The sequence below is a fragment of the Lagopus muta genome, chromosome 8, assembly GCF_023343835.1.
Source record: "Lagopus muta isolate bLagMut1 chromosome 8, bLagMut1 primary, whole genome shotgun sequence".
Classification (NCBI taxonomy): Eukaryota; Metazoa; Chordata; class Aves; order Galliformes; family Phasianidae; genus Lagopus; species Lagopus muta.
In genome coordinates this window covers 19,910,422-19,937,330 of record NC_064440.1, presented here as the reverse complement: position 1 = coordinate 19,937,330, position 26,909 = coordinate 19,910,422, and the positions used below count along the sequence as shown (strand labels likewise).

At 41.8% G+C, this 26,909-nt stretch overlaps 1 protein-coding gene across 2 annotated transcripts in view; it reads left to right on the top strand.

Annotated features, from left to right (window-relative positions):
• Positions 1–3,244: 3,244 nt before the first annotated feature.
• SP3 (Sp3 transcription factor) overlaps positions 3,245–26,909 on the top strand; it is a 30,099-nt gene continuing 6,434 nt past the window's right edge. The window contains exons 1-6 of one of the 2 annotated variants that reach the window (XM_048952495.1): positions 3,245–3,504; positions 3,830–3,954; positions 4,135–4,248; positions 15,484–15,574; positions 15,680–16,846; positions 25,639–25,831. In XM_048952495.1, coding sequence (XP_048808452.1) covers positions 3,498–3,504; positions 3,830–3,954; positions 4,135–4,248; positions 15,484–15,574; positions 15,680–16,846; positions 25,639–25,831 — 1,697 coding nt within the window. In that variant the 5' untranslated portion in view covers positions 3,245–3,497. Of the gene's footprint in view, positions 3,505–3,829; positions 3,955–4,134; positions 4,249–15,483; positions 16,847–25,638; positions 25,832–26,909 lie in introns of both variants that reach the window. The other variant, XM_048952493.1, reaches the window with a different exon arrangement.

Sequence of the window (26,909 nt, the reverse complement as noted above, 5' to 3'; positions counted from 1 at the left end):
AGTTACAGTGCTCAAATAACGCAATGAGCTTAAAACCGGAGATGTGTTAGTTGTAGCTTTCTTTCCAATTTGCACGATCTTTCAAAGCCTTCCCCAAAGTTTCATCAGAATCTCTCCTAAACTCCTCTGCCATTTACAGAAAAGGCTGTATCTCAACTGCGAAATGGTCTCATTTTGGAGTATGGAAAAGTTATTCTTGTCATGTATAGACCAGTGGTGCTTTATCTACATAGCTCAACTTGCATACAACACATCCTTTTCAGCACATAGACTGGGAATTAATCACTGGAGCTACAGTTTACCACAAGTAGCCTAAAAAGAGGGCTTTAAGAGGGAAGGCTTTTTAATAATATACTGGTCAAGGTTAGTTTATTCAGGTCACATACTGAGACGTGAGATGTGGTGATTAATCTCAAGAAAGAGGAAACAATACTTCCCCCAAATAGACAAGGAACTCAAGACTCATTGGGGATCTCAAGTCAGTGCTAATTCAGCAAGAAGACCATCACCTAACAGAGCTCCCACAGAGTACAGATACTATTCCAGTTATTTCAGAGTTCTTCTAGATTGATTTCATTCTAGTATGTTGATAAACAAAAAGCTACAACTACTATCTTTTGTTCCCTTTTATTCTTGAATTCAATTTTTTTTGCTTCTCATGTGTTTTTAATCCCCACTGCAAAGTTGTAAATGAAAACTTTCTTACCAGGTTTTTATTTGATGTTTCTGAATCTTTATGCCTTTGCTTTTGTAATACAGCACACCTGTTTCTTTGACAAATTTCTTATAATTTAACTTTCTCTTTTGATACTCACATCTGTTCTATTATTCCTCTCTTTTTAATCTGAATTTGTTATTAACATCACACTGTCCCTCTAATTTAAGGAATTGGACTAGAAAACTTGGTCCTCAGCTGGTGTGAAGCCTATTAACATCCAAGTTCTAATGTGCTAAAAACCTCTCAATGTGAAGCATTGAGAAAAAGCAATCGCAATAGTTGCATTTCAAATTCTGTCCTAAAGCACTGTGGTTATGCCACTAGCCTGCAAACTGATCCATACAGGTAAACTCCTAGATCAGAAATGGTTTGCTGAAGTCACAAGAGCTCTCAAAATACAACCAATTGTAGAAGCAATTGTAGTTTACATCCTAGACAACATACTTTTCCTAAAGCCACAAAAACCTTGATGCTATTTAGTAATATCCTGTTAATAAGTAAGGCCCGTTTTCTTAATATTATTTCCATCTTCACAGAATACAAACAAGAATAATTTCTTGTACAGTTCAATCTTTAAATGAACTGTTTTAGAAGTTCAAAGTTACCTGTAATAATTCTGGGTCCAGTGTATCATCCAATTCCCTAAAAATGTCTAACGCTGTAAAAGAAATTTCAGATTTACACCTGCTGTAGAAGACTTTTTTTAGATACTGCAGTAGCCTTACACAGCATGTAATCTTGCATTTTAATCTTGCCCCTGAAACTTGCTCACGTATCTATATACGGACTTCTTTTTTGAGGTTGTGCAATGTAGCTTCTACTGGCTAAAAATTATTACTGACATTATGGTATTATTATGGCAAATCAGTGTGACTTCTGTTCCTAGCCACTACTCGCACTTCTTAGGGAGTTCCGAAACTAAAATAAGAATTACGAATTGCAAGAAGCTTCCTTGCTGTTATGGAGCGGACTCGCAAGAGACTACGTAAACATACATATGGATGTTTTAGAATTGAGATTTTTTAGTACTCTGGAAAAAAAGAAGAGCTGTGACAAATAGCTTTAGGATTAATTTACAACTTTCTATGAAAAGTTATCTGAAGGTACTCTCCATTTACTTGCACAATATATGTTCATTAAGAGTATACAACATGCAGTAAGAACAATCTTCGGTTGATGGGAAGATACTGCTGTCTTCCTCCATTGTGACTTCCTGATATTGCACTCACATTATCATGGTGTGTTTTTCCTGGTCTGTGATAGTTTTGGGCTAAGACAGGGCACTTTCTGCAAGGTCATAGTGATGGGCTGATTCAGAAGCACTGTTTATTCTGTTTGGACAGTATGCTGACAATCTTGGCCCTGGGTTTCCTTGTTACTGCCAGCAGACTTTCCTATGTAGCCGACAGCTTCACCTACCTAGTACAAACATGGATAAGAATATGCTCAACGTCATCTCCCAGGGAATTCTCAGACCTCCAGAATTCTCTATGAGAGGTAACTAAGAAAAAGCAGGCACTAGGGGAGCCTAGAAGCTGAGGGTCTCTGGCTGCCATGGCCTACGTGCTGCTGCATCACGCTTCAGACGCAGGGCAGCCGAGGCCATGCTGGCACGGTGCACCCTTATGGGAGCCCCTTACGAGATCTGGGGTGCGACAGAAGCAGGCCCTGCCAATGGTTGTCTCCGCACCACCACGTACGCGTACAGTGCTTTACACGTATTTCCTGTCAGAGTTCAGTTTCCTACTTTTCCTCGTGCTGCAAAACGCGAGGGACAGAGCAGCCAACTGATGACGAGGGAAATCTTGTCAGCGTCCCTCACTCTGACTGAAAGAAGCGCGTGTGCATCGACAACTGCTCGGCCCCTTCTCCGAGGGCAAAGCGTCACGCTCCCTCAAGCAGGACGCCGCCGAACTCTCGCGTCTCTGGAGGGCTCTGCCCGACGCGGGAGCCGCTCAGCCGGCCACCAGGTGCGAGCCGCGGCGGCCAGCTCCTTACGCAACGACCGCGCTCCGCCGTGGCGCGGCTCCCTGCGCCCAACCCGCCACCGACCGCCAGGGGCCGGCGCGGTATCCCGCCGAGCGGGGCCCGCCCGGGCGGCTCGGCTCCCCGGGGACGGCGCGCCGACATCTTAGGGCTGGCGGAGCGCGGGCTCCGCCGCCGGCACCCCGCCGAGGAGACTTCGAAGAGAGCCGAGCCGGCCCGGTGTCCCCCCGGGCACCGCGGGGGACGAAGCCTCCAAGCGAAACCCACGGCCGGGCGCCGCCACCTCCCGCCCGCCGCCGTCCCGGCGGCGCCGGGCCGCCGCGAGATGCCCGGGAGGCGCGGGACGCAGCAGGCCGCGGCCGCCGCTCATTGTTCCTCGCACCAGCCCCGGCAAACAGGAAGCCGCCTCGGCGCGAGGCGCCCCCCCCGCCCCCGGCGGGTGACTGGCAGGCCGGGCGGCCAGTGCGAGCGGCGCTGCCGCCGAGGCGCAGCCAACCAGCGCGCGCGCGCGGGCGTAGGCGGGAGTTCCGGGCTGGCAGGCGGGCGGGCGGGCGGCGGTGTCGGCCGGGCCCCCTCTCCCGCTGCAAGCCCCACCTTTCGGCTTTCCCGCACCGTCAATCAAAATAGGAAAAAAAACCCCGGAGTAGGCTCGGGCCGCCGCCGCCGCTTCAGCCCGTGAGCACAATAAGCATGTCCCCGGCGGCGGCCGCCTAGCCTGGCCCGCAGGGCCTGCGCGCCAGCCAGCCGGCCCGCCCGCCGTCCGCCCCGCCAGCCGGCCGCTCGCACCCGCACCATGACCGGTACGTACGCACCGACCGAGCCGCCCCGCGGGGCTCCCCGCTCCTGCTCCGGCCCTGCGCGTCCCCCGCTCCGGCCCCCGAGCGTCCGCGCGGCAGCGAGGCGAGAGCGGCACTGAGAGCGGCAGCAGGAGGAGCAGGGGGAGGAGGGAGAAGAGGGGCAGGGGCAGCAGCACGGGGAGGAGGAGGAGGAGGAGGAGGAGGGCTCCGTGCGGGAGGGCGGGGGGAGCGCCGGGGTTAGGGGGGGGGAGGAGGGAGGGAGGAGGGGAGGAGGGGGTGATCGCTCCCGTCAGTGACGCTCCCCTCCCCCTCCCCGCCGTGCCCGCAGCTCCCGAGCAGCCCGTGAAACAAGAGGAAATGGCTGCCTTGGACGTGGACAGCAGCGGCCACGGCGAGTACCTGCAGCACGGCAACGGCAACGCCTCGGCCTCCGCCGCGGCGGCCGCCCCCCAGGTAAGCGCGGGCCCGGCCGGGCCGCCCCCCCCCCCCTCCCCCGGGTGACACGTTGCGAGCGGGCGCGGGCGCCGGTGCCGCCGCCGCCGCTTCCTGTGCGCGCGTCTGCGAGGAGCCCGGCCGCCGTCCCGCGCTAACCGCCACCCACTTTCTCTCCCTGAACCCGCCCACTGTGGGTAGGACGCGCAGCCGTCACCGCTCGCTCTGCTGGCGGCCACCTGCAGCAAGATCGGCCCGCCGTCGCCGGAGGAGGATGAGGCCGCCGCCGCCGCCGCCTCTCACTCTGCCGGAGCGGTGAGTGCCCGCCCCGCCGCTCTCGCACGGCCTGCCGGGGGGAGAGACGGCACAGCCAGCCCGCCCGGGGGGAGGGACGGGACGCGCGGCACTGCCCGCCCGGGGGGAGGGACGATCGCAGGGCCGACCTGCCAGGAGAGGGGTCCCCGGGCTCCCCTGCCTCTCCAGGAGGAGCCGGGCTCCCGGGAGGAGGCGGGCGGCTGGCTCCCCCCTCCCCCGCCGCCATTGACTTTCGAACCGGGGGGCAGGCGGGAAAGCCGCCGGACACGCCGGAGCCCGGAGCCCGGGGCCGCCCCACCTCCACCTGGGCGCAGCCCGCGGCCGCGAGCCGGAGCCGGAGCCGCGCCGGGCGGCGGCACAAAATGAAGGCGGCTGGCGGGAAGGATGTCGTTAGCAGTAAAATGGCTGTTAGGAACCAGCGCGGCGGCGGAGAGCTGCTTCCTGTGTCGACGCTGTGTTTTCGAGACGCGGTTACCATGCGGTCCCTCCTATCGCCAACCGAATTTCCGTCCTTATCTTTCTGTGCCGTCTGCTCTGAAGGAGCCGCGATGACCTTGGGACCGTGCGCGATGAGATGGAGCTTGCACCTAGGGATGTGTCCGTGTGTGGGCTAGGTTGGAGTCTCGCTAACAAAAGCCTGATGGAAGCTCACTTCTTCCTCAGTCGGTCGACCTATTCTCTCTTTTTGGCTTAGGCTCGTAAGGTTAGCAGAGGTGGGGCGTCTTAAAATAAACGGTATCTAAAGATGTGGGTATGTAAAAGGGAGCGTGCTAAATGTCTGTAAAAACGTTGTGATAGAGCCTCATTTGGCCTTGTATCTGGGAGGTTGCACATATTACCTCTGCGGGGCTTTTTGCTTGTTTGTTTGCTTATTTTCCCCTTTCTTTTCTTCTCTTAAAGCAAATTTCCAGTTCTTTTTTTAGCTCGCTGTACAACAGCCTTTCAGGGGTTTGTGGTCTCAGTTTTCAGGGTTGTGCAAATGGGAGAAAAAAAAGCCTGCAAAGCAGTCTACTGATGGACCACGTGGCTTTGGCAGCACTTTATTTATTTATTTAAAACATCAAAATGTCAATATGGAGTTCAGCTTGCTCCAGTGCTAACTGTTACAATACTCTGTTTTCATTTCTGTGTTACAGTCTGTTGTACATGAAGGGAAACTGAAGGTGGTTGTCTGAGGGCATGCAGCATGTTGTAATCTGTTAGTGGAACTTGAAAATGTATTGGATTTTTTACCTCCTTTCAGATATACTTTTTCTGAGCTTGTTTATGTGCTTAAGCAGTTGCCTTTTACTGGCTTTGAATTTTGCTTCATAATAGCAGATGCAAAAGGGTGGATGTTGGCTCTATCCCTTGCAGAAACATACACGTTAGAAAATGAGTGATGCTGAAGTGGTAGCTTGCTTTCCTATGTCTATCTTAAGGTTGTTCTCATTTTAAAGCTAGATTTGTTTGTCCTGAGGATGGGTTTATTGTTTGGCATGGTACAATGGTCTGAAGCTACCAGGGGAGGATATGACAAATAGTTCCTGATGGTTCAAAGTAGGTGATCAGGTTTTGAAGTGGCACTTCTATATTCCTGTCGTTATGCTTACGTATAAGGGACGTTACAGGGCCAGGCAGGAACAATTTAGGAGAGATTGAAACACTGGTTAAAAATGGTGCTAATACAGAGTTACTGCTCTCTGTATGTGCAGATAGGCCTCTCCAGCAAACCTGCTGTGACTTAGGTTACACCATTCTGGTGATTTCTCTCTCCTACAACATTTCTCATGAATGACTCAAAATATTTTAATGGACTCTAAATATAAATTGAAGGAGGTGCTGAACTGGACACTGGAGTTAATGAAAATGACCTTAATTAAGGGAGGGGAGTGAGTGAATTAATCTCTCAAACATCTTCCTTGTGAAAAAAAACAGAATAACAAAAGGGATTTACTGGCATACAGATATTTCTCATCTCCAGAATCTAACTTACGGGGGGTTAGGACATAGAAGGAGGAGCTTAACAGGCTTAAATTGAGACAGCCTCATAATTTGTAGGGAAAATGAAATTTACAAGCCTGGGCACAGATGCATTGTCTTCATGGGGTTTGGTATGGCCACCCCTTCCCCAGTACTGTAGGTGGATGAGTTTGGTATGGGTGATGGTGCCGAACTTGGCAACTGGGTTGCAATTCTTTTCCAGAATCTTCAGACCTGGGTTGTGGTCCCAACTACTGAATGTCTGCTAGAACTCTTAAGCTGTAAGCTGGAGAAGATAAATGAGTAGGGTTTGCTTCTAGAAGCAATTGAAGAGCTTTTATATATAAGGATAGCAGTGTTGCGTTGTAGTGTTATTTTCTTAATGCTTTGCTGACATTCACTTAGTAGGAAACAGCGGGGCTGGAGCCAGTATGCTCGACTAGCCATTTACTGCACACTGCCTTCCTGGCTAAAATGGTATGCTGCAGCTGTTCCCCAAGAGACTGGGAGGGTGATTTAAAAGCAACAACAAAACTCCCATAGGAATGCAGGGAATATCATGTGTCTGGGATTTCAGAAAGAGCTGGAGCTAACGTGGCTGTGTTTGCTGTGAGCTCGTTGGCCCTGCTTTGGGCCTGGGGGCTGGACCGTGTGACCTTCAGAATGAAATTATTGTGTCTCTTCCAAATGAAATGATTCTGTGATTCTCTGTACCTGAGCCCAGGCCTGTTGGACACCACTGCCACGGCACTGGAAGGATTAGTGTGGAAGAAAAAGGCTGATGCAAGTGGCAACTGCTTGGTATGGAAAGCAAGTGAAGAAGACAGTTGAGAGAATTAAACCTGTTCTATGAACTGGAGGGGTCTTTTCTAGCTAATGAGGGTCTCAGCTTTGCCTAGGGTTCTGGTTAGAGCTATGCTTATTTTTAGATGACAGAAAATTATCAGGCGTTACTGTTGATGGTCTTTGTTGATGGAGATCACAGTCTATCAGCTTTGGCTTTGCGACTGTGATTTGCCCTGTATTTGGTCATCTGTCACCAGTGTTTTGTGTTCTGCCTGCTTAGTTTTGATTTTAATGTGGATGGCCTTAAGTTTGTGGCCTGCTGTGACCTGGGAATCTTTTCCTCAGTTATGTATTGCTGTATCCAGGGTTTGTCAAATGCTTGCTATGGAAACTTCTCCACGAATACTGCTGCCTGCTGGTGCACGGAGAAATCTTGCTGGGATGGGGTGCCCTGCTGGCTGACCTAGAAACGACAGCTCATGTATTTTGACCTCTATGGATGCTTTTCTCTCTGTTGGGACTTTGAAGCCTGGGAGGCTTTGGTTTGGGTCTTGTTTTTTCACTGTTTATTGTTGACTAATAATTCTACTTAAATATTAATATTTAGATTTGTTTTCACTTACTTATAAATATTTTAGTTTAGTTCCAGTTTAAACATTTACAGAGATTTTAAAATTAGGTGAGAAGACAAAGCAATGCAGAAAATGGTAGAGCCATGCACAGAGGAGAAAACAAAAAAGAAAATTTTTTCTAAAATTTCAGTCTAACAAAGCCTTGATGATCACTTGAATGGTTTTGGGGTGACCAGATGATTGTTTTAAAAGCTGCAAAGTTGGGATGGTGTTGTGCTTTTCTATTGCAGTGCAAGGCAAAAGAGATGCTCTTGAACTCCCAAGGGTCATTCTTACAGCTGTGCTAGGCATGGCTGGGATAGGTGAGGAGAAGAGTGCAAGATTAATGGGAATGTATGTTGTGAGGTCTGGAAGTGGCAGGCTGGCAGAGAAAGCTGTTGGCCCTGACAGCTTCCAAAGAATGGGAGCTGTCAGAGTTGACTGCCCCAGTTGTGGTAGGTGGTTGCTAACAGTGCACTGTGGGCTGCACTGATTTATTATATTTGTTTTTCAAAAACAGGTAGAGAATGATTCATATGTACTGTCATGTGCCAACGAGACGTAGAAAAAATTTGGAGAGGTTAATAATTAGCAATATGGGGAAGATAAGTATCATTACTGTGCTGTAGACAATGAATTTCTTTGTATGCTTTGCAAATAAAGGAGTGTTATAAAACTGCTTTGGCATATCTTCAGCTTTAGAATTATTAGTGTTTCACAGAAATTAACAAAAATCTGGAATTGCAGTTTATTTTTGCCTTATAACGTTACTTTAACCATTTGAGAAGCAACTGGCTTAATCTCATTCTAGATGGATATAGTGGTAGTGCTGATATGATAGAGAAATATGAGGGTGTTTGCACTGGGCAAAAATATGAATACTGTGCATTAGTTCTCCATACTTCTCAACTCTCTGGCCTGTAGCATATTTTATATTTTGAGGAAACCCCACTATTTCCAATATCTATTTTCTCCTGTATGGATGATAATACGGCTTCCTGATGCTAGGTTTCCGTAAGTGAACGGATGCACGTATTTATCCACTACAGAAAAGCGTGTCTGGGATTGTCTTGCCTCTCTGTTTTATGCTTTGCAAAACAGAGGAGTTTCACGTAGAAAGTGTTCCTAATTATTTTGTTCCTTTGCTGCTGTCCAGAAACTCACCTTTTATCTGTCTCTTCCAATTATGTCTTACAAATGTGAGGTCAGAACCAAGTATAGAAGTTCTTCTGCCAAAGCTTTAAGAATGCTCTTAAAAATCGATTTTTATTCTTTTTGCACTTTTGGAATAAGTATAAAAGTATGTTTTAAAACATTTCCATATTTGAAAACAGCATAAACAAAAAGTTCTCACTGATTCTTAAGTTCACATGGGAGGAGATTTCACAGAAGCATTTCCTAGCACAGTTGAGGTTGGGAAGGACCTCTGAATGTTGTCTGGTCCAACCTCCTTGCTGAAAGCAGTGTCAGTGTCAGCAGATTGCTCAGGACTGTGTCCATTGGCTTTTGAATATCTCCAAGGATGGAGATTTCACAACCTCTCAGGGCAACCTTTGGCACTGTTTGATCATCATTACAGTGGAAAAAAACCAAACAGTTCTTCAAAGAGATTCCCTTATATTTTAATTTCTACCTATTGCCTCTTGTCTTTTCACTGGTCTTCACTAAGAAGAACCTGGCTCTGTTGTATCTGTACCCTACCATCAGATATTTATGAATGTTGCTAAGGTCATGCGCACGTGCGCATTCTCTCTCTCTCTCTTTCTCTCAAATACTAAACAGCTTCAGCTTTCTCATCTGGTTTTTGTGCGTCAAATACTCCACCCTAAATCATCCCTGTGGCCCTTTGCTGGACTTGCACCATTATGACTATCCCTTTCTTCCCCCGGGGAGTCAAGAACTGGGTTTTACCAGTGTTGACAGATTACCTTCTATAACTTGCTGGCTTTGTGCCTTCCGATGAAGTGCAGGGTGATATTGGCTGCCTTTGCTACAGAGAAATGTTGCTGCCTTCTGATGTATGCATCCACCAGGGTCTCCATGTCTTTTCCTGCAAAGCTGCTTTCCAGCCAGTTGGCCCACAGCCTATTCTGGTGCATGGAGTTTATTCCTTCCCAGGTGCAGGATTTCACATTTCCTTTTGTCTTTTGTTAAACTTCCCAGAGTTTCTGCCAGCCCAATTTTCTCTCCTGTTGAGGTCCCTCTGAACCATCTCTTGTATCAACCCGCCCTACTCATTTTGTAACTGCAAGCTTGGTGAAGGTTCACCCTGTTTCATCAGATAGGTAATTTGATGAAAAACTCAAACAGTACTGGTGCCAGTCGTGACCCCACTGGGGTTTCAGTGACCAGACCCCAAGCTTATGTTTGTGCTGCTGGCAGCAGCTCTTTGAACCCAGCAATGCAAATTTTCAGTTCACTATGTTTAACCTGTACTTCATCAGGCTGTCTATGAGGATATAATGGGGCAAGGGTCTTAATACCCATGCCCGATCTCATCGTAGAAGACTGTCAGATTAGTTCATTAAGCATTGTTTCCCCTTTGGTAAGTCCCAGCCCCCTTGTTCTGATCACCTTGTTGTTGTGTTTGGAAGTGGATTTCAAGGTTTTTTGTTCCTTTGCCTCCTAGTAGTTAAGCTGAGGCTGATTGACCCCAAGTCCTCTTAATCACCTTGCTAATTTGGCTGAGCTTGAAAGCATGAGGAAAATTTCATGCAAGCTTCTACTCAAAGTTCTATTTGGTATGCAGTTACATGGGTGTTAATACATACATAGATATTAATAATTAATAAATGAATTTACATGCAATCTTCTCAGAACTGGTGCCTTGTTGCCATGTCTCATTCCTTTATACTGAAACGTTCTAGTTTCTGCTAATATCAGGGATTGTCTTAATTTAAACAGATTCTGGACTTCTGGTGATAAAAAGAAAACTGCTAAATGTTTTGAGCCTAATTGTCCATCTGAAGCAAAATAATGTGAACCTTCCTTAAGTGAGATACAATTTTAAATGTGTTTCAGCGGATAAGGATTGTAATTTAGAAGAAAAAAAAAAACAAAAAACAAAACAAAACAAAAAAACAAACACAAAAGAACTTTTTAATCAGCCCCTGGTAATATTTTTTTCCCTTTGATTCTCTAAGAAGTTTTGATTTGTAAAAATGTTTTTCTCTGAATTGAGTGCTTCTGAAACATACAACAGAATTAATTTGCTTTAACTAGCAGCTTTGCGTCATTTGAACTACAGTAACTGATGTTGAGCATGTTTTTAACCTAAGGCAAGATAGAACGTATTAGCTCATAGCTTAATGACAGAGTTGAAGCAAGTGTATTTTATCTTATATTTGTAATAACCCAAGAATGCACAGATAGTTTACTGTAGCTTGGTAAACACATGGTATTAAACTCATGCACTGGAGCCCTTACTCCTTCACAAAACTATAATTTGGATGAGGCACTGGCCAATTTTGGTCATTAGGTACATGGTTTTTAAATGTTCAGGAGCTCCTGACTCATCTGTCTACCTCTGCTTGCTTGTTTTGCCCATATTTTTATTTTAGGTCTGAACAGGGCTATGGTGACTTTGTGAAAACTGCAGCAAAGGGCCGTCCGTCGCAGATCTGTACAGATAATCCTGGGGAGCTCTTTAGCTGCAAGACACATTGTCTGCAATTAAAATGTGGCACGTTTGGCCTGCTGAAATGCAGCTGCCTACAGTATATCCCTGTGAGGACTGGTGTGTGACTTTACTTTGGTGAAGGATGTTTTATATTTTTACAGTTTTTACAGGTTTATGTTTTTACCTCAAGTTCCATCAGCATGCTTTAAGGTGCTTTTTAAAGGTATCCTATCTTCTGTATTTGTTTTTCTGATCTCCTTGAACACTTGACTTAATGCTGCTTTAATTTTCTCTTAAATAAAAAAAAAAGAGCAAGACAATTCTTCTGGCATGATAATTCTGGCTCAGAGAGATCTCTTTGTTCTACCACCTAGAGATGATACAAGGCTTGTTAAAGAACCAGAGACAGGCTGAACAGCAGTTGTGCTTTCTGTTCTTCGGTGGTACTTGACCTCTCTTCAGGTGGACATACCACTTGATTTTAATTCTTCCTGTGCCTTGCTCTGGCTTCTCTTTTTGCTCTGTTGCTGTTTGTTGTTTCCAGATGTTGCTCCTAGTGAGCTCCCGGTTGCTCCCAGTTTTCTCCCACTTGCCTGAGCAGTGCTGGTTCTGATCTTTCCATGGGTCCCCATCCCTGTCTCTTGGCATGCAGGGCATGGATTGCCACCACCCAGCTTTCTTTTAAAGGAACAGCTGCAGTAACTGCTGCCTGCATATCAGCTGATAAGGAAAAGAGCTGTTGCTTTATCTGTTCTCTTAAAGTATTTTTTACGGGTGGCTGAGAGACAGCAAGGAAACAAGTTTTTCTTTTTAGGAGTGCTGTAAGGATGAGTGAGTGGGCTGCAAATGTTGCTGCTTATACTTCAGTAGTAGAACTTTGAGTTACTACAATAATCTGTAGTTGCTTGAGGATGCAATGAAGGATGGCCCCAAGCATGAACCCAAGAAGTGTCCTACTAGCCCAGTAGTCTTTGAGAAAAAGTATAAAAACCCTACTTGTTGCTGCATGTTGATGACCAGTTGAGGTTAGAGATCATCCTCAGAGGTTCTTTTCCATCATACAGCTGTAATACTAGTAATTTTGATAGCTGGCAGATCGTTTCTTGAAAACCTCACCCTTTTTTTGCCCCACCCTCATGATTCTTCTGGTGGGCTCTGATACAGACAGCTCTAAGGGCAGTGTGTGAACAACTGTATTTCGCTACACATCATGCATGAAATGCCAGTAGCTTCGTATCCAGGTGTGTGACCAGCCTTAACTTCTCCATTTGGGGAAAGATTTCACAGTATCTCAAAAAGGTGAGAAAAGATGTCGCCAATGTGAAAAGGGTAGAGACCATTGAGCGGGGGTATGGAAATCAACACGTGTTTGGGGAGGAGGGGAAGAATGAAGTAGGTAATTTCTGTACTGTGAAGGATACAGGTTCCCTTTAAATGTGTACAAACATGCTATTGCTTATTAAGTCAGTCCACCTAAGCATTCAGCATCTCGTAGTACCTACTCATAAATCAGCAAGGAGTTACATAGGTAACTCCAAAAGTAATGCCTCCAGTTTATTTCCATGGAAACCAGAACAGATACAAAGAACACAATAACACTGTTTGGTAGAGCATATTCTCAGCTACAGAACACTGTTTTTCAATATAGTCATCTCCATCAGCTATGCATTTTCACTAGCCAGGAACAAGAACCTGCATGTTGTACTCATCAAAATCTGCACCAGCAGAGTGGACCTGCTGTCTCCACTGCTGAAGTGCACACCAACCCAGCACCTCGCTGTGCTCACATCCACTGGTCTTCATAACAATGATGAATGTCAGTGGGTGCAATCTTTTCTTCACAGAAGAATCCAGTGGCACACATCCATTTCATACAAACTTCCATGTCAGATGCCATTTTGTCAGACTGCCCCTCTGCTGCCATCTGTCACGTGGCAACAGCTGTAATGGAATATTGGTGGGAAGGTTCAGTCTCTACTGCCACACCACCCACATGCAGTTCTGATGTTGTGGGCTAACATAGTGAAATAGAAGACATTACGTTCTTAGCAGCCCTTGTACATCACTGTACATTCCCATTACTAATTATTTCTCACTTATTCTGACAATTAATATCAGCACGTTATGTTTCACGTTTATTTTATAATGACACACATTAAACATATAGTTATATTTTTGCTTTCCATGTTTTCTGAATGCTGTTTATCTATGACTTTTATGGGTCTTTCAATACTTTATAAAAATCTTTATAGTAAAGTTAATGTTTATATGCTAGTGGATTGACTAGTTACAAACTTTCTTAGCAGTCTTTCAGCAACCAGTACCTGTGTGGAAATAATAAACACAAGATAATAAAGCTAATGTGATAGTAGAAGAAAATGGATTTTTTTTGCATTTGTCTAGATGGGATGGTGTGGTATGGAATATTGCAGAACTCTTTTTGTAATCTTCTAGATCATGAGATTAAAATGCTAAAGGACGTAGAAAATGTGTTCTTCAAAGGAAAGGCTGATCAGTGTAAGAGGAAAAGAAAATATTAAAATGAGATTACCAAGACACCCCCTATCCCACCCCTTTACCCCCCTTCCTTCTCCTTGAGATATTAAGGCTATAAAATCGGTTTTGTTTTTGGTGATGCTGTGTCTGTTTACTAAGAAATTACTTGAAAGACTGTATGCATCTTTCAGGGCAAAGCAAAGGCTTGTGTTCTTTATGGAAAATTTTTATTTGTATAGCTCTTGAGCTCTTAGAACCAAGATGGTGGATTTCCTTATTGGAAAAGAAATTTGCCAAGCACAGTCAAGCTGTTTTTTAATAAATACTTTAGCCTAAGAAGTATTTTGTGTATATGTAAACATTTTGGCATTGCAGCTCAGAGCAGGATAAGAAAGTGAAACTTGCAAAGTCCCTACATGCCTTGTGGGGTAAATTCAATCTGATGCATGCCACAGGATTCATTCTGGCTGGCTAAATTAAATCTCAGTGCCATATTAGAGAAGGATAAGCTGTACGCTAAATTTTTGCACACCCAGGTTTTATTCTAAAGGAAGTTGGCAGGCAGCTTTAGAAGAAGCTGCGATATGCTCTGGTAACTTGCCGAACAGCAGCGATCATGGGATCGGTGCAGGAGCACAAGATAGAGCTTTTCTTTCTGTGTACTGTGGGCTCTGCCAAGGAGACAAAACCTGTTTTGCAGTTAAAGCGTAATGAGTTTTAAGACAAGTTCTTTTTTCGAAGTGTTAAATTATTCCATTGGTTTACTATGGTGCAGTAGTACAGACGAGGAAAAACTTAAACACATCTTTTTAAAATTTGTGGTTGTTTACAATACAAAGTTGATTGACTACACAAATCTGTGCTAAGCACTGCAGGAAGTTCAGTCTAAATACTTTATTCTGAAAAAGAGTGCTTTGCTAAGTTGGCAATTTATCTTTCTTTTACTGAATAAGAAGCAAAAACATGCTACATCATAAACTTTCGCCATCTGGGGATCTGTTCTGAAACGTTGACCTGTTCTAATGTTCTGACTTAACAAAGATAGATTTTTCTTTTCTATTTTTTCAAACAGATCTATATGTCTAATCCAACTGTGATTTCGGTAGAAAAATCTGTAATTTTAGAGGCCTTTTTGCATAGTGAAAACAGTAATTCATGTAAGCTTACAAATACTTAGCGTTATGCATAACAAGCTTTCCAACCATATGACTTAAGTTACCTCCTAACACTGTGTTGCTGAGTCGCAGCGTGCACAAATACATTATATATAACTCAGAGTCAAAGGGCAATTGAGCTCTAGGCAATAGAGGCAATGGCTGGCTTCGCAAAAATTCCTCCTCTGCTGTGCAGTGGGTGTCAGGCTAGGTAAGAAGAGCAGCTGAATCCCAGGGCAACGCGGTGATGGCATCTTCAGCAGCCCCTGCCAGCTCCCTTCTTCCCACAGCCAGCGGTTTGGATTTCCCAGCAGCCCCATACAGAGTAACCCAGCTGCTGGTCACCCACGGCACAGGCGCTGCATTTCATCTGCTTGTGAGCTACATGCAGCTCATGAAACACAGGTTGGTTACCCCAACTTAGGCATTAGCTCACTTACAGAATCTGTATTTTGTAGTTCTAATCCTGTTGTTGTTGTTTACATGGGTTTCACTGCATGTCTTTTGGTAGTATATTGATCTCTAGTATTAAATTGCATGATTGTTCTAGCATGTAACCTGTATGTCTCGTTTTAATTTTTTCTTCTCTTTTTTTCTTTTTGTTCAGACAGGGGATTTGGCTTCTGTGCAATTAGCAGGAACTCCAAATAGATGGGAGGTCTTGTCTGCAGCTCCTGCCACTATAAAGGATGAAGCTGGTAATATAGTACAGATTCCAGGTGCTGCCACAGTAACTTCAAGTGGGCAGTATGTCCTTCCTATTCAGAGTTTGCAAAATCAACAAATCTTTTCTGTTGCACCAGGATCAGATTCGTCGAATGGTACAGTGTCTAACGTTCAATACCAAGTAATACCCCAGATCCAGACAGCGGATGGTCAGCAAGTTCAACTTGGCTTCGCAGCCTCTTCTGATAATAGCAGTATAAATCAAGAAACCGGTCAAATTCAGATCATTCCTGGCTCTAATCAAACCATCATTGCCTCTGGATCACCTTCAACTAATATTCAGAATATCTTATCGCAGTCTGGTCAAGTCCAGGTTCAGGGAGTTGCAATTGGTGGTTCGTCTTTTCCTGGCCAAGCACAGGTAGTTGCTAATGTCCCTCTTGGACTGCCAGGAAATATTACTTTTGTACCCATCAATAGTGTTGATCTAGATTCTCTGGGACTTGGCAGTGGTTCTCAAACCATGACAGCAGGCATTAATGCAGATGGGCACTTGATAAATACTGGACAGGCCATGGATAGTTCAGATACTTCTGAAAGGACTGGTGAGCAAGTTTCTCCCGAAATTACAGAAAGCGCCACTGATAATGACTTATTTGTGCCAACATCATCTTCATCACAGTTGCCCGTTACCATAGACAGTTCAAGTATATTGGAACAAAATGCAAACAACCTGACCACAACTAGTGGTCAAGTTCACAGTTCTGATCTTCAGGGAAATTACATTCAGACATCAGTCTCTGATGATACGCAGGCTCAGAATATTCAGGTCTCCACAGCGCAGCCAATTGTACAACACATACAGCTTCAAGAGTCTCAGCAGCCAACCAGTCAAGCCCAGATTGTACAAGGTATTGCGCAACAGACAATCCACGGTGTGCAAGCAAGTCAGAGTATATCTCCACAGGCTCTTCAGAATCTTCAACTGCAGCTGAATCCTGGAACTTTTTTAATTCAGGCACAAACAGTGACCCCTTCTGGGCAGATAACCTGGCAGACATTTCAAGTGCAAGGAGTTCAGAATTTGCAGAATCTGCAAATTCAGAATGCACCTGGTCAACAAATAACTCTAACCCCTGTGCAGACTCTCACTCTTGGTCAAGTTGCAGCAGGTGGGGCACTGACATCAACTCCAGTTAGTCTAAGCACTGCTCAGTTGCCAAATCTACAGACAGTTACAGTAAATTCTATAGATTCTGCTGGTATTCAGCTGCATCAAGGAGAAAATGCTGGCAGTCCTGCAGGTATTTATTTTTCTCTTTTTGCAGAAAGTTGTTTTTTATTATTGTATGTAGTTGGTTTGAATGATGATAATTGTAACGTTGTTTTGCTGCAGAAGCCTACGAAGTATGGTGGGTTAAAGTAATGATAGATTTTATTTGAAAATGCTGTTCCGTAAGAAGCAGTTATAATGATGATGCCTCTGCACTTCTTTTAGCTCCTGTAACTCTCAACTGTTCTTATTCGTTAAGTGCACTTCTAATAGGCTGTACTTCTGAGTCTCACAATGCAGAAAATGTGGGTGCTGAATTTAAGTGTTGGAAACTTGACTATCAACCACACTTCCAGGGCAGCAGTGTCATTAGTGTACCCCTACCAAAAAGGTGAAGTTCCATGGAAAAATGCAAATCTTTGTTTGCCATTCTTTTTCCTGAAAATTTGTGGCCCCTCTGAGGGGCTCTTAATAATCTACTGTTTTGTTAAATTCATTTCCTGTTGATTTACTGTCAGCGTAACCAGGATGTACAAAACTCATGTAAGCAGAAGTGAAACAAGCATGTGAATATCAAAGAACTTGTCTTAAGAACATACATGAATTTCCAGTACTACTTACTTGCATTATGTTTCAGAATGTACAGCTGTTAATGATGAGCCTCACAGCATGTTTTTTCTCTTTAAGCAGTTAAGAAATGTGGTTTTCATAAAGTAGAAGCTTGGTAATGCAGAAAGAATAAACATGCATGTTTATTTTTCATAAATGTGATGTAGTGTATTTTGAACTTCTGAGCATAGCTACCTAAAAAAAATAATAGGAGATAATAGAGGTTCAAGACTTGTTGTATCAGAAGCCATCTAATTCCATCATTGTGGAGTTGTGATCAGGCTAGTTATGAAGAACCGAGTGGGTAGCAGAATTTTGGTAGGAAATACTGCACAAAGTAGTCTGGGAATCACTATTTGATTATAATTATGTGTTCTAAAGCTCTGGTGCATTAAGGTTCAGAAGCATGCATATTACTATAAGGTATGAATGCTTTGTTTTGTATGCCTAGTTAAGCACGTGAGCAGAATGCATTACTAAAAATGTCTAGAAGAGCTGATGAATTAAGATGTAGTTATTATAATACGTAGTTATTGCTGTTCAATATCAGAAGCTTGCTTTTCCTTTTGCAATGTAAAATAATTGGGATGTTTTTCTAGTACTTTTTGTTGGTGGAAATGACTTCTATATTATGTACTTAGCAAAGAGAAGTTACCCAGACCTACGTAAGTCTGCTCTTCATTTGCTTCTAGACAACAGCACCAAACAGAGGAATGTGCTTCCAATTTACTTTGCTGGGTAATCTTGGTTCATGAGTTTTCTATTTGCAGCCACAGAAATTCTTGGTTTGTCTCTGTTGCACCTTGTTACTACCTACAGGGATGTTAGGTGTAGACCCATGAGGTAACAAAAAGCACATATTGTACGTGGTACTCTGATGAATGTTTTTCTGTCTCTTGGAAAAAGGGCATTATGGCCAATATGAAATGCGAGGAGGAGGAGAACTTTGTTTCTAAGGTCTATGTTTTTGTATAGGATCATATGTATAATGTTATTGTTTATGGGTTAACAGCATCCGTTTGAAAGTAAAGATAAAAAGGAACAGTGGAGAGGAAATAAAAGATGAAAAAAAGTTGAGCCGGCTGTGTACATTAGTTTGTCTACTCACATTCCTTGAGAATGTTTTAATGCTGGTTCCTTATCAAATGCAAGGGCATTCCATCAAATGTTCCTGAACTGTATTGTGTTGTAAAGAATTCCATGTGTGAATGGAAGTGAGTAAATGCAATATATGAAATGCGATTAAATGTGCAGAAGCAACAGAGGAGCAGCAGAAATTATTGCCCCAAAAGACACCTGGTTATATTAGAGATAGGGCTGAGATTTCTAGTGACACTATTCCTAGACAAATAGGAAAAATACACAGATTGGAAGGTATTAGAACTTCCATCCTATAAACTTTGGGAGAATTTCATTGGTCCCTGCTTTATATTACTGGAAACTCAAATTTCTGAAGGAACAGTGGCTGACCTTCAGCATCTTTTCCATACGAATGCAGTATTTTGTCTATATCAAGGTTTTAGAAAATAATTTTGTTCAGTGATGTTCATCTCCTTTTTTACAACATGATCTGGCTCTCCTCTGCAGATTTAAGAATAAATAGCCAAATAGAAGGAAATAGCGATCTTTATTTTTTTCCCCCCTGTGGAAGATACATTGCCCTTCTCACCTACAGATGATGAGAACAAATTTTAAATTTAAATCAAAAGAGGAAGGTGAGTGGAAGGGACAGCAGAATGATGGAAGTTAAAGCTAAAGGGTGAGAGTTTGATTCCTCTTTTTCTGCAAACTACCAACAAGTTTTGAAGTAAGATGGGAAGGATTTCCCTGTATATTCTCATTCCATCTCAGAGAAGTGCGTGTAAAAATACCAATGAAAGTAATAATTCCATAACAAATGCAGTTAGGCTGTAGCTTCTATTTTCATTTAGCAGAAATGTTCTACTCGAAGATGAAATAAAACAAGTATATTCCTACTCTTAGAGATGGTTGGTAGTTATTTGAAAGTGAAATAATATAGATTGCTCTGTTAACTGTGAAAACTGACGGTTTGGATGCTGGTAGCTGTAGTTTTGTGTAAGAGGTGTTCTCCCAAGCCTTTGTTTTGCAGATCATCAGTAGAGGACATCCTCCCTGTTCCCATGAGCCTGCCTTTTGCTTACGTAGTGGAAAGTCATCACGGCCCTAATACAAAGCTCATCATTTTCTCCTGTAAATGTACAGTTTTCTTTGAAAAAATGTCCAGTAATTATCCTTTTACCACAATGTCTGTTTTACCAGGTGACTGTACAGAGAGACTTTCATTGCACTGAATTTGTGTGGAAAAGCCTTGCATGAGCTTGTTTTATCTTAAGCCGTTTTCTAGAGCTCATATTCCATCTTTTTGTGCTTAGCGCTTTCATAAGATGGAGAAGGGAAGGCTATTGATTAGTTATAACTGGGGCTTTCTTTAGCTTAGCTTTTCAGCAGTATCTATGTTGAACTGTGGCAAGGAGATATATTCACTGAAACTTCGGCTTTGGTCTCCCAGTTTTGGGAGGAAGTGAAGCCTGAAAAAAGTTATTTAGTAGCCAACTCCTTTTATTGGCATTTTATAACAAAATACTGCATTGTCTGCAACTAAAAGAGACATTAGGAGCACAGTTTGTGTTACTCTTTAGCAACACACCTGTTCAAGGAAAGTATTTGTTTTTGTTGCTATATTTATAGATTTAGTCCTCAAACATTTTATGTGAAATAACATTCCTTTCAGAAAAATACATGGTTCTAAGATGTACTCTCTTAGTTTGCATGTTTCTGATCCTGTAAGTTTTGGCGATTTGAAATAATTTGGTCAAGAACGAGGAGAATTAGCAGTGTTAATAAAAATCTATTTGTGATTGTCTAAGTTACTAATGTACTGAATCATGATTTTTTGATTGGATATTTCCTGAAAAAATTAAATTATACCAGGTCTGATATAGGTTAGTTCACTTTTTTTTTTTGTAAGAAGTCTTTCTTCCTAGCTCTTACATTGCAGGCTTATATGTAGTTGCTTAAGGACTCATCTGCCTGCTGCCAGTGAAGCTTATAGCTGTGCCTGTTGATTAGCGTACACCAACTGATAGGGAGTGGGAATAGTTGGCTATTTGTGGTGGGGACTTCATTCTAGTCCTATCAGAACCTGAAGCCATGGCAAAATAATTTAGCTATTATAAATTGGGAAGAAAAAAAAAAAAAAGGAGGAGAAAAAAAAAAAGGCAATTTTCTAGGTAAATAGTTGCCTATGTGAATAGTTGCTAAAGAGACAGATGACCATTCTCTCACCTGCTGGTGTCTTGTGAGGCTGAGGTCTAACAGCTGCTTAGGTTAAACACTAAACCCTCAAACATAGTTAAAAATGGAGTATTTACAATTTTACTGGCTGGGATTATTGTTTCATTGTTTTAATGCTTCTGGTGAAATACTGCAGAATGCTGCTTGAGGCACAGCTTTGTATGGGCCTCTAGAACTTCTGGCTGTTTTTCAGTCCTTTGGTTCATGACTTTATTTAAACTTTAATTTGTTTTTTACGTTTGTTTTTTTTTTTTTTTTTACTTCTAAAGCATACTTTCCGCTAAGCTTTACTGAGAAGGGCATGGTGATAACATGAAATTGAATCTGATTATTAAAACAGTCTTACGAAGTCCATCAGGTAAATTGAAGCAGTGATGTTAAGTAAATATTTTCATCTAACAACATCTGTTTTGGGTTATCCTATTTGTATTTGAGGATGTTCATAAAACAAAATCTTATTCAACTTCACATATTCATTCCTTGCTCATTTTTCAAATATCCTTTCGACAAGTTAATCATGAAACAGGAGAAAAACTCCCTTCAGCTTGTGGGAATGTATAGGAAGTAACTGTGAAGCCAGAGGCCGGAGGCTTTATTTCTATTACTGCTTTAACTTAGAAAATGGGTTCCCAGACTTCTTTTTTGTCTTTGTGCAGTCTCACAACTTTAGGTCCATCGCTTCAGGTTCTGTACAGTTTTCCTGTCTTTTAACCCCGCTCACAGGATTTACATACTTTGGTTCTCATCTCTCAAGGTAACCTGTTAGTTACCTTGGCTCATAAACAAGTGTATGAAGTTTATAGCAAGGACGCTGTCAGTCTTTTCATAATGCCAGGAGTGCTTACCAGGATTGTAGTTCCAATTGCCCTCATGAAGATGAGGTTCTTGATGCATCAGTGTTTGAATGATGAGTTGTAGATGGGCTGTCAGCTTGGGAATACTGTTTGTAAAAGGCATTTTGTCTCAAAAGGTAGTAATTTTTAAGGATGAAAGGAGGAAGAAATGTGCACTGTCAGTGATATGTCCTCTTCATTCTTTGTCATACAGAAGTGATAGTTCTCAATTTGCATTTAAACATCATGCTGCTTTGTCATCCGTGTATTCCATGTACAATTTTTAGTTAAATTTGCTTAATCAAAATATTTTACTTCATCCTAATAAGTCACTTGGCTGTGCAGAAGTCTCAAGTGTGTTTTTTCAAGAAAGGCATTATCACTGATTTAAAAACAACAACGATAACTTCTCACCTCTTAGTTCCCATAATGCCATATAGAGTGGCATTAATTCTTTCCCTGCTTAAGTCTTTGTTTATCCTTTTACAGTGTTACCACAGTGCTAGCCTTTTTTCTAAGCTACTGAAGCACTCACGTGGTTCCCGACTTACAGCATTAAAACTGCAAAAAGCTCTTCAGCCTTCTTTTAAAATTACTGAATGAAAATTATCCTAATCTGGTGATCTATTACTAAGTATTTACTGTAGTAGGTTTTTTGGTTTTTTTTTAAGCATCTTGCTGATTTTTTGTCAGTGGGAAGCATCTAATTCTTAGATAGTGGTAGGACAATTATTTGTCTTTCACATAAACAGAACAGAATATTTACCAAATAGTTCTGACTTTCTGAATTGTTGCCGACAATTCTGTCATTTGTTCCTAATAGCTTTCTAATACTCTTATGTAGGAATATTTGATCCAGAATTCTGTGTCCTCCTGCTTTCCTTACCTATTTCTGCAGTTCCTGGTTTCTGTACTGAGTTTTGTCAACCTGGCTGTATCAGTGGGCAGTGGTAATTTTTCCGCATGACAGAAGCTGAAATGTAGTCAAGAATAGTACAGCTGCATTTACACCTGCATAGTTTCACTCTATCGGTTTAGTTAATCTTCTCTGAAGTGCTGAAAATGAATCTTGTAGTTATTTTTATTCGCCAGATGCACTTAAACTTGTTCCATATTGTAGTCAGCTCTCTGTTCTGTGATTATGGAATAGTCCCTTCATAATGAGAGCGTACACCAGAATCCCAATCCATCAGAGAAAAGTAAAAGCTGAAACAAGTCTAGCTTCTTCAGATACCAAGAACTCAGTTGAAACAGTATTTTGGCTTAATTTCCCCTTTATACTTATTTAGGACTAGGTCTGGAACTTAATGAAGAAGCACGGACATCTGGAAATTTGGAAGCACAGAAATAAGTTGTAATAAGGCAGGTGTAACCTTCATTTTTGCCTGGGTTTAACTGTTAAAAATCAAAGGTTGCCTTGATGTTACCAGTGCTTGCATGAGTTTGTTATAATGTTAGGGATCAATTATCTAGTCCCCAAAAACTATGTAGAAATGACTGGTAATGTTTTGGTGGCACACGTGCAGGCTGGAAGTGGCCATTTGCTGACGGCCTTATCACCTCAGTGTATTTGAATTCCTGTTATGTGTCCAGTTGTATAACAATCAGTGAGGCTTTTGCCTTTTCCTGAAGATGCCTTAAGTCCATCTATTGGTATGTTTAATAATGTTGGGTTTTTTTTTTTTTTTTTGATTCTTGGTGCCTGTTAAGAATATACCACTTCTGAGTTACTTATAAGCATCTTTTTCTCTGTTGATTCAAGAGTTAGATTTGTACCTTTCACACAAAAGATAGTTGTGATGCAGTCTGAAATGGTGAGCTTCTTAGTATAGTGGTGAAGCTCAGTTAGTGTGCAGGTGACTTTGGACAATGAAAATGCTTTCTGCAGTAGTTCTGCTGGTGTTACTACACACATAAAGAGTCAGCAAAAGTAAGTGTGCTAGCTTTTGGATTCCCACAGCTCAAAGCCTTGCATTTCTTTCCAAATTATTATATACATGCAATTAAAAGCAAGACAGTCTCTGATGTTAGGAAGGAGTGGATTGAAGCCTTATTGGCACCAAACAAATTTTTTGTGCAGCTGCATCCTTTGTTTCTAAAGAAGTGCTGGAGGTGACTAGGAAGGTAGGCTGGGTAATTATTATTTTTTACATGTTTCATCATAAATTTATTTTCTCATCTTTACAGGGACAGGATGTCTGTTACGATCTGATCCAGCATAGTTTTTGTTGTTTTGTAATACAATTTGTTCAGCTTTGGCTTCATTATAGAGATGATAGCTGAGGCACTGATTCCAGAAAAGAGTTTAGGATTGCCCCAGTGCTCGGTTAAGGCTTCAGAGTTTGAGAGGAATTAGAGTTAAGGATGAAAACCTACATGTTTATTACTAGAGTCACTTCTGCGGAGTAATCAGTCTCTAAATGCATCCAGAAAGATGTATGGAATCTTCAAGGAAAAGAGGAAAAAAAAGAGAGCAGACCCAAACATTTCATGGCTTGCATTAGTACTAATCTTTGGCAATGGCTGATCGTTTTCAGTGGGGAAAAAAAGAAAGAAAGAAAAAACAAAAAAACAAAAAAACAAAAAAAACAAAACTAAACCAAACTACAGTGCTGAGCTGAAAAAGGGCTGGGTTCAACTTTTTATGTAGAATGACATTTAGAAACTGTTTTCATTTGTTTTTGTAAATACAGATTTAGGCTTTGTACTCATTGGGAACCCAGAGGAGTTTCTGAAGGGGAAAAGATGTTCCTATTAAAATGTAAATTTGTTGAAATAGTTGTCTCAGGGGATACTGTGGTATTGTAATTGGTTCTTGAATTAGATGGAATAAATGCTCTGTAGCTGTGTGTAGCTGTTTAGAAAGAATGCTCCAAGCAACAGCTGATGGCTGCTTGTTACCTGTTGATGGTATTAAATACAACATTTAACACTTACTCTTTGAGATTGTTGTGTTTATTTTATGTTACAAATTAAAAAGCTGTGTGATGTTCAGCTGTGCAATCATAGCCACGGTAGAAAACAGCGCATGGAGTTCTGTGTTTTAATGATGTGAGTGTAGTCTTCTACTTTTTAGATGGATTAAATACGCTTAGCTTTGAACGTTCAGATTGGACTTGTAAGTTTTGCCTGATGGGTTTTAGGTTTGGACTTGATTTTTCCACTCGTGTTTTAGGTGAGATGAAATGAAAGACTTGTAAAATACTCTCTTTTTTCCTAAGGCAGGCACTATTTTAGGAATATGTAGATGCTTGTTTGGGATGGAGAGGCAGAGTTCATGTGTTTGTGAATATGCATCCTCTGAATTGAGACTTGAGAGACCTTTGTATTCATGAAAGTGCAAAGACTTTTGTTGACCTACTAGCTCAAAATAACCTTAAAGTAGTTTGTACTTTGTTTACTTCTTTCTAATGCTGAACAACATTCTTCCCTGAATGTTTTCTTCTCTATGAATAGTTTATTCTTTTACTTGAAATTTGAGATGAGAAGGGGAAAAAGGGACAAAAAGGAGTGATTTGTCTTTGTTTTCCTTAGATATCTTAGTCTTTTTTTAGGTCAAAACTTCTTATTTAATTTATTATTTTATTTTATTTGTTGCAGTGCATACTGAAAAATTTTAAAGATCAGCTATAAAGGGTGTCTGTGTGTCAAGTTAACTGAGAAGTCCTGTAGAAATGTAACTAGCTACTCAAGATCAACTGAAAAATGCATTTACTTTTTTAATGCGTTTACTTTCTTAACCTTGGTTCAACCTCTTGTTCCTCAGGTCTTCCTATCTTTCAGGCAACCAGAATCCTCCAGGTGACAGCATTATGTACCAGGGATTGTTCATATTTGAAGTTTAATACTTTGTTACAGCATGTCTTCAACTTTGAAATGTATAGCAAGATAAACTTTTAAAATATTTTGCAGGTTACAGGGGCACAGAAGCAGTGTGTCAGTATGCAGTAAAGTATGTTGACATTTGACTGACATAACACTCTTAACAGTAAAAAGATTTGATCATTATGGTTTCTTTCTCTAGTTAATGGGCTGCTTACGAGTCTGTGTTTCATCTTCTCTTCAGATATTAGGATTAAAGAAGAGGAGCCTGATCCAGAAGAGTGGCAGCTCAGTGGTGATTCTACATTGAATACCAATGATCTAACACATTTGAGAGTACAGGTGGTAGATGAGGAAGGGGACCAACCACATCAAGAGGGAAAAAGACTGCGACGAGTAGCTTGCACGTGTCCCAACTGCAAAGAAGGTGGTGGAAGGTATGTATCTTGCAGTGTGATACAATGCATGTAATGATGAGAACAAATAGTGAGGGAAAAAAAGGGGTTAGTTACCAACAGTTGGCTACAATAAGAGAAAACTATGGGTTTATGCAAAAGAGCTTATGCACTGAAGGACTGCTACGTTTGTTTCTGGGCTTGTAGATGGAAGGAGAGATTATTCCATTCTCTCTGAGTTGCTCCATTAAGATCAACTGGAAAAATCTGGACTTAGATGCCATCTAGTATAAGTGAGGAAAGTAGAATGTAGCTCTAAATAATACGAAAATGAAGTATTTTGGAATATGTACATCTGTGATTGGATTCCTATCATATGTCAAGGGCTTGATTAAACAACATGTTCCTGCATTTCCCCACTGATTGAGCGTTTTTTTTCAGTTTGATTGCTCTGGAGTGTTGTAAAAACAGCTATCCAGGTTTTCTTCTTAGTTTCCTAAGGAAAAAAACAGGATTGTATATTAGATCTAAATGACATTTTTTAATTGACTGATTGTTTTCAGTGAAATTTATTGTAGTAGGGCAAATACAAATACTAAGTTTTTATTAGCATAAGACCGCAGGGCTCTCGAGGAGTCTGTTTTATGATTCTGTGTATCATTAAAGTATTTTTCAGCTCTTCTTTCTTAGCAAGATTTTATTTTAAAACACTTCATTTCAAACATATTGATTATGGATATGAGACGTGGGGCTAGTAGGTGGCATTTACAAGTGAAAATATTTAGCCTAACTTTGTGTTTGATGTAATTGTGCAAAGACTTCTTTGCAGTAGACTAAAATATATTCATTTTTATAATACATTGTTATATAAAATGGAAATTGGATTTGTGAGTACTGTGAAAGAGCTGGAGCAAATGTGGCCATGTTTGTTGTGATTTCATTGGCCCTGCTTTGAGTCTGAGAGTTTGGCCTTCAGAGGTTCTTTACAAATGAAATTATACTGTAAATTACTGAGTTTTATTTCAAGAACCTGTGTAGGCCCATGGCTTTAAAAGTTTAAAATAAGTACTCACTAAATATTTCTATTGTCTAGTCGTTTTTTTTTCTATATTTTTTTTTC